The sequence below is a fragment of the Ptychodera flava genome, chromosome 17 (genome assembly GCF_041260155.1).
Source record: "Ptychodera flava strain L36383 chromosome 17, AS_Pfla_20210202, whole genome shotgun sequence".
In the NCBI taxonomy this organism is placed as follows: Eukaryota; Metazoa; Hemichordata; class Enteropneusta; family Ptychoderidae; genus Ptychodera; species Ptychodera flava.
The window spans coordinates 14,862,753-14,871,981 of record NC_091944.1 but is presented as its reverse complement, the minus strand read 5'-3'; the positions used below and the strand labels follow the sequence as shown (position 1 = coordinate 14,871,981).

At 40.1% G+C, this 9,229-nt stretch overlaps 1 protein-coding gene across 6 annotated transcripts in view; it reads left to right on the top strand.

The window, feature by feature from the left end:
- Positions 1–6,350: 6,350 nt before the first annotated feature.
- The window catches only part of LOC139115543 (uncharacterized), a 125,273-nt gene continuing 122,394 nt past the window's right edge, over positions 6,351–9,229 (top strand). For 5 of the 6 annotated variants that reach the window (XM_070677735.1, XM_070677733.1, XM_070677732.1 and 2 more), the window contains exon 1: positions 6,351–6,624. In XM_070677735.1, coding sequence (XP_070533836.1) covers positions 6,595–6,624 — 30 coding nt within the window. In that variant the 5' untranslated portion in view covers positions 6,351–6,594. The remainder of the gene's footprint in view (positions 6,625–9,229) is intronic. The other variant, XM_070677738.1, reaches the window with a different exon arrangement.

The following is a 9,229-nucleotide window of genomic DNA, read 5'->3' as shown; positions in this document are numbered from 1 at the left end:
GGGTTCGGTAGTAATCGGAAATATTCGGATTTATAACGAAACGAGAAACAGAGCTGACGAGGGCGCCCTTTCTAAAAACACAACAGCGTGCGGTGGCGTGCAGCATAATTAACTGGGACAGGTGATGAAGGAAGCAATCACATATATTTACGTACATGTGTTTCACAATGGATCCTCTTTTTTTAGGGTTTGTGGTTTCACAGTTATTATAAATGTGTATTGTAAAATGGAAACATACAAACGCGAGCGTAAGTTAGTGTATTGCTACACAAAACAGATACTGAAAAAGAGAACTTTACTGTTACTGAAACTGGACGCACCAACTTTATTTCCTCCGTTGCTATACAAGACAACAATTGGAAGGTGACAAAATAAATGAACCTATTTTTTCCAAATATGAAGAAAATAAAGACATAAATAAATACAAGATCAGAGGGTCCTTTTATAAAAACATGGTGATGTATGTAGGCACGTGTATTATTGTATAATAGTGTCTTGTGTCTTGTACCAAAAACTTTGAACAGCTTTGCGAGCATTCCTATCAACACACATTAACAAATATAGGCCTCTGTTGAGAAATTAAATTCTCCAGTGTTTGACTTTTCAGCATGCTTAAATACAAAGAAAAGGAAGCTGTATTTGATACCCGCAGAAAGAAAAAATACGGAGAAAGGTTGATGAAATATAGGGTATGTTACAGATGCTGCACAGTAATCTGTTATAGGTTTCCAAATTTATCTGTCTCCAAAATGATTATATCCATTACTCTGTGCCACCAATATGATGTAGCTTTAAATTGTAGAGGGGAAATGACATATACTTAGCAAGACGTGCCTCAGTCGAATATATACTCAGGATACAGTTTGAGGGACAATTTAAGCTCAACGGCATCCTTTTATGTACAATAAAGTCTTTTGTCAACGTTCTGATGACATTGAAAAATTTCATCTAAATGTCATTCAAAATTTACTTTGTCCACGTAACTTTTTTGGAACGCCATCCTAGTTTTTCTTAAAAACACATTTTCTACAAAAAGACCGTATCGTATGCACTTGTCCAGCATGTATATTTTAACATATCAATCTTGTCCTCTCAAAAAAGTTGCCTTCCATTTCGAAGGAGACAATAATGTGAAATTCTATTATATTTTCATCGTTTCTATTTTCTTGTCGTTCTGCAAAAAGTTGGTTCACACACAAAATACATAGTCTTTTGCGTTTATCCGACTGTTTTGAACCTTGCGGGATGGGTTTTCTTTGCCGTTACCTTTTTCAGATTCGCCTAGTACCTTTGTTTGAGATTGGCCCGTTCTGCAATGCATGTCCTCAGTGAGCATAAACCATATATGCTTGCGTCTCTTCAGAGTTAGTTCAAATGGCGTGACATTGTCATTGGCTCCATGGAAGCCAAGGGAAACCAAGGTAATAAGCATTGAATGACTTCAATATTGCCGAAACTTCCCCCAGCTAAACTATAGACAATTCCCTTTGGAATGATCAAAATACAAATCTTCGTTCACCGTGTAACGTTTACCCAAAACGTGAAATTACATTAAAATGAACTCCATCTCTGTGTTAGCTCTATGGGGTAAAAGTAAATTTTCGATTTTCACAAAAATAAAACTATGAAACATCTATCTTCTCCAAGAATTTCAAAATGACCCCCCACACACCAGCTGTAGACCAGAAAAGTAATTTTTTGAGATTCCGAATACCTGCAAGTCCCCGAAGCGCACTGTACCTTGATTGTTTGTCACAGCATGAACCATGATTAACTGATTAAACAAACTACATGTACGAGGGAAATCTCTTCGTAACACCGAGTGACACGAACAGAAAACGGTTTATGTACTGTGATAATCTTCGCGCCTATCTATCAGAATCTCCCACGTCCGCATCTTTTTATTTCCAAAAATGACGGACTTGTGAAAATAAAAGCGCATTATTTATATGATGAACTGCAACGTAAAGGATGTGGGAATATCGAAAGAACACACACGAGGAAAGGAAAGTATTAAACTATGTTGCAACCAAACGTCTTGGTTGTCTATCTCTGCATGGTTTCCATCAAAGTTCCCTCGAGGGTGATCACATGCAGAAGTTTAATGTTTATATTGACTGTTTGGCTTACGCCTGTGTCGCTAGTTGCTGCAGCTGATTCCAGCAGTACCCACAAGCGCTCGGAAAAGTGACCGCTTTAGTTGAATACCTTTCTTTACCATACTACTACAGGTTAGGCGTTCGCCTTCCCGAGCACCCGTGGCAATACGGAGATCTGAGGATCTGATAATGACTTATGACAGAAGTCCGTAATAATGTATTATTTATTATAATTTATTGTTATTGACAATGATACAATCTATTTAGTTTATATTGACGAAAAATGATGAGATATGTTTACTGTGTATCAGTCCTGTGACGCGCCCTTATTCCAAAATGAAAAGTTACCATTTTTAAACATATATTCTTCAATTGATTGAATAAACTTGTCGAATAAATTGTTTACTGCGGTAATCTTAGCAGATTACAGCTCTAATTTTTCTCTACATTTTTGTTTCTCCATTCAGCCAGAGGGATCAGTTATTGGAAAGTTTAAATTTTGTCTTTCAGATGTTGGGCATGAAAGTACAACATTTTCGAAAAAAGGTGACATTTATGGACTTCAACTCAAGGGGGCGTCATAGCCTCGAAAAGGAGTTGCAGCTTCTCGATCACAACGGGACCAGAGAGAGAGAGAGAGAGAGAGAGAGAGAGAGAGAGAGAGAGAGAGAGAGAGAGCGAGCAGCGCATATATATAGTTAGGCTGTATTGAATTTCGCAGCGCATACTTTGTTCTTTTCTGCAAATACTATCAACAATACAACAATAACAACGATAATAAAAACAACAACAAATTTACAGAGTCCAAATACATTTTTATTTTTCTCCATTTTTAAATATTTAATCATCATCATCATCAATGATCATCGGAGATTGAGGACCCTATGCCCTTATTGCTTGCACAAAAATATTGACACCCCGCCTTTCTCCCTGATCAAAAGTAAGTAACCCTCCCCTCTGTCAATTAATACGCAAAAGTCAATATTTGTCCAAAAATTTCGCTTAAATTTTCTGAAAATTACGCTTGCAAGACAGACGAAGGCAAAATGGTAAGCTTAATAGGCAACTGCCGATGTTAGCGTGCAAGAAACTGCAAGCTGCAACAACAGCGTTGACAAAGATTGTTTGCATTTCTGGACACAGTATCTGGTTTCGCCCGCATGCAGCTGGATTGAGTAACGATGAACAGCTCCATATGGTGCCTGATGTAAGAATGCAAGTTTGACAATCATTCGTCTGTCATCACAGTCTGTACTGGACTCTCACCGGTTTGCTAGAAAGACCGTTGAGGGCGCATCACAGTATGGTTGGGGACAGTGCTGCGTAGCGAACGAGGGGCTGTGAGAGTCCAAGTCCGTACATGTATTTGTAGTCAGTTAGCATGGTATCGACTAAGCAATTGATTTACACCAGCAGATTGTGTGTCAAAAATGATAATGCTGACGATGTTTGTTGAAAATCCAACTAAAATGTCGTCTAGGAAAAGAAAAGTGCGCTTGTAGCAGTTGTAGGTTACAGCAACAGAAATACTGCAATCAAACCATGCCTTCTGCCCTTGAAACTAAAAAAACCTAAGTTAGGTACAAAACAGTAATATCCTACACCTACTGATCAATGTCAGTGGTGCGGGTATTTATATTGATGGTGATGGTGGTGGTGATAGTTGTGATGATGAACGACGATGATGATGAATTGATGATGATGATGATGATGATGATGATGATGATGATGATGATGATGGTAGTATTGGTGGTGGTGTTTGTGAAAGCTGTGGTGGTGACAGTGATGATGATGAAGAGAAGGGAAAGCAGAGGAGGCGGAGGAGGAGGAGGAGGAGAAAGAAGAGGGCAGAATGAGGATGTGATGATGAATAGATGTCAGTGACAGTGATGACAGTGACAGTGGTGGTGATGCTGCAGATAATGCTGTCCAGGCCCTGGCAATGTCGATCTTCGAAGACACTACACTGCTATTCACTTGAAGGAATTTCAAAAGGTCTAAATGAGGTATATCCAGTTGTACGTTCTGGTGAATGATTGGTAGAGCTGTACGTTGAGAGGAATATATTTTATAAATAATATACTACATATGCAATTCTGCACAACAATACGTAATTATTCTACCCACCGAGACATGTTTAGATTAACCATGTTCAGAAGTAAGGCATCATGGAATGACGTCATACAAGGACATGGTGGGCGTACCGTAAAGTGATTTGTATGGCATAACTTTATTGTGCTTTCAAATCGCCATCCTTGATTGAATATCAATTATTTGCTCTGTATTTTTTCAATGCCGATATTTTTGAGTGAAGATACAGGTGATTTTTTTTATCTTATCCCCAAATATCGTGTCGAAATACCTGATGATAAACCTGTCAATACATCCTACATTTGTGCGTGTTTTGTCTTATAACATCCGGGGTTATTGGACTCCGTATCCTCTGACATGTCTGTCGTGCTACAGAAACAGCTATATGAAAGCAGCAACAACAAAAACAACAACAACGTTAATATAATAACAATAATAATCGGCATCATCATGACATCAGAAGGTATTTCATTAAACATGTAAAATCCATCTCAACAATCACATCAAGGAGACCAAGTTTTACAGATAAGAGCTGTTTTATATTTACAGAATTACAGACTGAACAATTCATTCACATTCACATTGAATCACGAAAGTAAAGAGTAAAGTTTGGATTATTCAGTACATATATAGGCCTATCTATACGTTTCTCATCCTTGAATTATAAATATTATTGAGTCTTGTCCCAAAATACATTCCCCACCGAAGACACGGCCGTTCTTAATTGCCCTTGCATTGAGTCCATAGACCCTCCAAAAAACTTTTGAGAGGGTCTATGCTGAGTCTGAAATCTTTTTGTTCGCACCCTTTGGCTGACTTCAACTCTCAACTACCCTCTGCCCAGGCGCTTATGACGTCCTCCCTCTCCCACAGGCGCTCGTTCGCTGGGTAGGCTGCTAGATCGATCAATTTTCTGCTCGATCTATCTATCCCGTACTCGATATGCCCGCCACTGCACCCAATGACGCACGGTGTGAAACAGAATCACTCAATTTACACACGATCCGGGTTTTCAACTGGCCTTGCGCTCACACACTCCGAACATTCTGAACTACACTCCTATATACCTTTAACCATCTTCTCGAAAATCACGCCGATGAAAGTGTTACTTGTTAATCGGCCGTGTATTTAGGTTGCAGTGGCGGGCATGCGGCAGATCGACTGGATCGAGTACGGGATCTATAGGTCGAGCATAAAATCGAGCGAGCGCCTGTGCCCCCCCCCGGGACAATGAAATTTGCCGATATATTCTGCCCTCTTCTCACAGAGCCAACGCACGAGGAAGCCACAACTCGATAGTATGAACTCTGAAATCTACATCGAGCAACCTGCCTACCTCCGTGATAGGTTTTGTGTACGAACAATTTCAGTGACTTCACCGGAACGAACGGCAACATGCCACACCAGGAAGTCGCACAGATTTGAGCAACAGGTTGATCACGTGGAAAGGGTATTGACTGCGCTGACCTTGAAACGCGTATAGGTCATCGGCATCTGTAAGTGTTAAAATGGTTAAGTGCATCAACTGAACGAAGTACCATTTTCTTTTTGCTACATAAGCTTTCATTTGTATCCCACTCCAGCCACTCGGGTTCTGTCACACAAGTATTTGTAGTAGTACTGTAAACGATCACTCTATTGTCGCCCTGCACAACGCCGCAAGCCAATTGCGATGGTTTGGTTTAGATCAGCGCCCACTATATATAGTACTTCTCTTCACTCATGCTATAAAAACACCACGTATTTAGCTGAAATTCATTCCCTGAAAATACATTAATAGCAGTACCGGTAGTCCCTCCAAGTCGAGATAATCTTGTAAAGGGCCTTGTACAGATAGCGGTTACTGAAACGGCACATTAAGTGGCGCGCTTCACCGCAAATTGGACGAAAGCGAGTTGTTCTGCGTCACGCGTCACAACAGTTATAAAGCACAATAAACACAATGACGGTCGTTTCTCCCTCTACTTTCACTGCACTTAATATAGATACAAATATTGTTACGAAGATTGTCTTCCATAGGCTCTCTCCAAACTGACAACCATGTACAGACAGAAATAATAGGACTTAAACAGGGCCACTTTCACCTCCTTTATCACAGGTATGTCTGCTTAGTCTGTCTATTATCATGCAAATCCTTGACCTCACCTGTTGGCTGTCATGGCAGTATGCGGAGCGGTACAAGTATAGATCAGCGAAAGTCTGCCGTGTCCTCATTACAATAATTTACTGACACACCTATCGGTATTGCGACACACGGGAGGTATAGATTACACAAAACGCAGTGTCAGCTCGACTAAAAACCACATATTTTGAATCGAGAAGACGCGACGTGCCCAAATGCAGGTTTGTCAAATGAAGGCGTGATCTGTTGCATTTGGTTAAGAGCGTCAACACTCACGAGAATATGGCCAACTTGTACACAGGACACAATGAGGTAAGACTAAGAGACTTTCTCCTCCAATCAGGATATGGGCAAACTGGGTTGCCTTGGCACACTTTTACTTGTAACACAGATTTCGGGAGTTGGTGTGAAAGATGAAGAGGCAGGAAACGCTTAGATTTTATGTTACTGATTACGTGTCTTGGGCCGCGCCAAAAGTCAATATTTACCGTACGGTTGGGAGAGTACCTTGCGACTTACTCTCATCGTTTAGCTTCTGTAGACAAATTGATGGCAGCTCAACTCCGACTGGGGCAACCGGGATTCCAATCCATCGAAAGCAAAACGGCAACCGGTAAACCTACGGTGTCTGCATGGTTGCTGTGACTGCGACGTTGCTTTTGAAAAGAAAAGCCCGGTCAACGATTTACATCGATTGAAGCTCTTAAAAAAAAGAAAATATATTGCCTCCATGTCAGCCCAAGGTAACGCGTGTTGTTCTCAGTTAAACGACAATTACCAAGACTGTGAGAAATGTTGGGTGGTGATATAATCTGTTTTGCATTTAAAAATTGTTTTATTTCGATCTGATGTATTATTTAAATGGGTCAAACATTTATATCCATTGCAATATTTAGTTTAGAACAGCCTGTCTATATGCAGTGGCCCAGCGCTATAAATATCATGCTGGATGGTGGTCGGTGATCTGTTATTCTCGTTTTTTGAGAATAGTGAACTATGAATGTAGACAACAAGCTTAAAGACGTTGACCGTAAGAATACGTGGAGGGCGGGGTCCTAGAAGTAAGAAAGGAGTCAAAGAATTAGCGCAGGTGGTCATTTGTACGAGTATGGCAACAAAGAGACAAGAGGAACCACACAGACACACAGACAGACAACCAGATACAGACCAAAAGCGACGAGAACCTGAAGGAAATAATATAGAGAGGATTGGAATACTATATGAATGGAGCCTGTATTCATAGGGTCGTAAAGCGTAAGCTTATATATTAATAAAATCGCAGGGGCAAAAACACTATTCATTTGTCGCATTTGAGTAAAAACACGTTTCGTACATCATGGCAGCCCAGCGTATTTGCTAAATTTTTCATACGTTGGCATACGCCGGCTAAATCGTCAAGGGTGTGGACACGGCCATTATAATCAACGGAACAGCACTTCTACTTCTACCACAGCAAACTCCCTATATTCGTGCAAATATGACATAAACTTGCCTCTGATTTTTGAATACTCTAGTATCAAATTGCCGGGTACAAAGTGACGGCAAACGGTTAGCGAATTACCGCTAGATTTAGTAATATCACCAACAATCCGCACAATTGAAATCGTGGTATATACTTTACAACTGTACCCATTGGGGGACTTAACTGTAATGTTACTCGAGCTAATAAAAGCATGGCGAGCACCATAGACCCCCGTGGGTCTATGTTAGCACTGGTATTTTGGCTTTCTTTCTCTTTGTCTCTCTGACATATCCATTTGTCCCTGTATCGCGTCCTTGTCCTCGATGCGCGCTGTCATTGACCTCGATTCAGGACAGAACGTTGCTGAATCATGTCGCTTATTCACCCATACGATATCACTGTGTACTTACCATTAAACTGGCAATTGAATACCCTTTCGTGACACCCAATGAAGCAAAACGTAAAAAAATAACTCAGGTATATCGAAGTCAGCATTCTATTTAGACATTCTCTTTAACATTTGCTGCTGATTACGGCTTTGTTAAATGTGACTGCAAATTTAATAAATTTGAGTGTTGTTGTCAGGTTGGGTTTGTTGCTAGTTTGAGAAGTTCGTGGGAGCAATTATCGTGGTCGTTCACTTCTGTTCTCATACTCTCCCTGCAAACAGTCAATCTTCACGGACAAACAAGTTGATACAGCTGGTCGATAATGGGTGTTTGGAATATCATCACCCACCCTTTTATGAACCAACGACGAGAACATTTTCTCAAATTGAATCGTTTTGTAAGGTGTAGTGCACACTCGTTGATACGCTTAAACCAGACTGCTCTGATTTTTAATATTTTAGTGCCCCAGGCTGACCTTTGTCAGATTTGTTCAAAATTATTTCACGAACTCTGCATTTGGTATTCGTAAAAACGCAATTTGGAAATTTCTGATAAAGCTCTCTGCCGGGATACTTGTGTTTTCAGTCAGCGTGCTCGGTATGTACCGGCTTAGAATACCTCTTCCCGATGCAATGAAGTCGAACCGCCGATCCCTTTCAGGACCTTACAAAAACCGGTGATTGTAAACGATATTTAAACATCTTAACTTCCCAATAGCCTCAGACGTTTATGCAAATCTCTATTGCTATTTATGATCGCTGCACATATGTCGTCTGTATTTAGCAAAAAGTTTGACAACCCTCTTCGAGAAAATTTTTCTGTTCAAATCGTTAAATTCTACGTGTAACACTATTGAAACTAATTTGGGATAATTGGATGGTGAAGTAATGTTGATTTAACCTACAAATGTTATCTTATCTGCTTTTCTTTTCATATTACACACTTGTTTTTATGAGTAATTTACGATATTGCGACATTCAGCTATATGGCACCTAACAGTTTTGAAAAATTTGCAAAATATGGAAATCCAATTATCCCAAATTAGTTCAAATCGTGTTATGTGGTT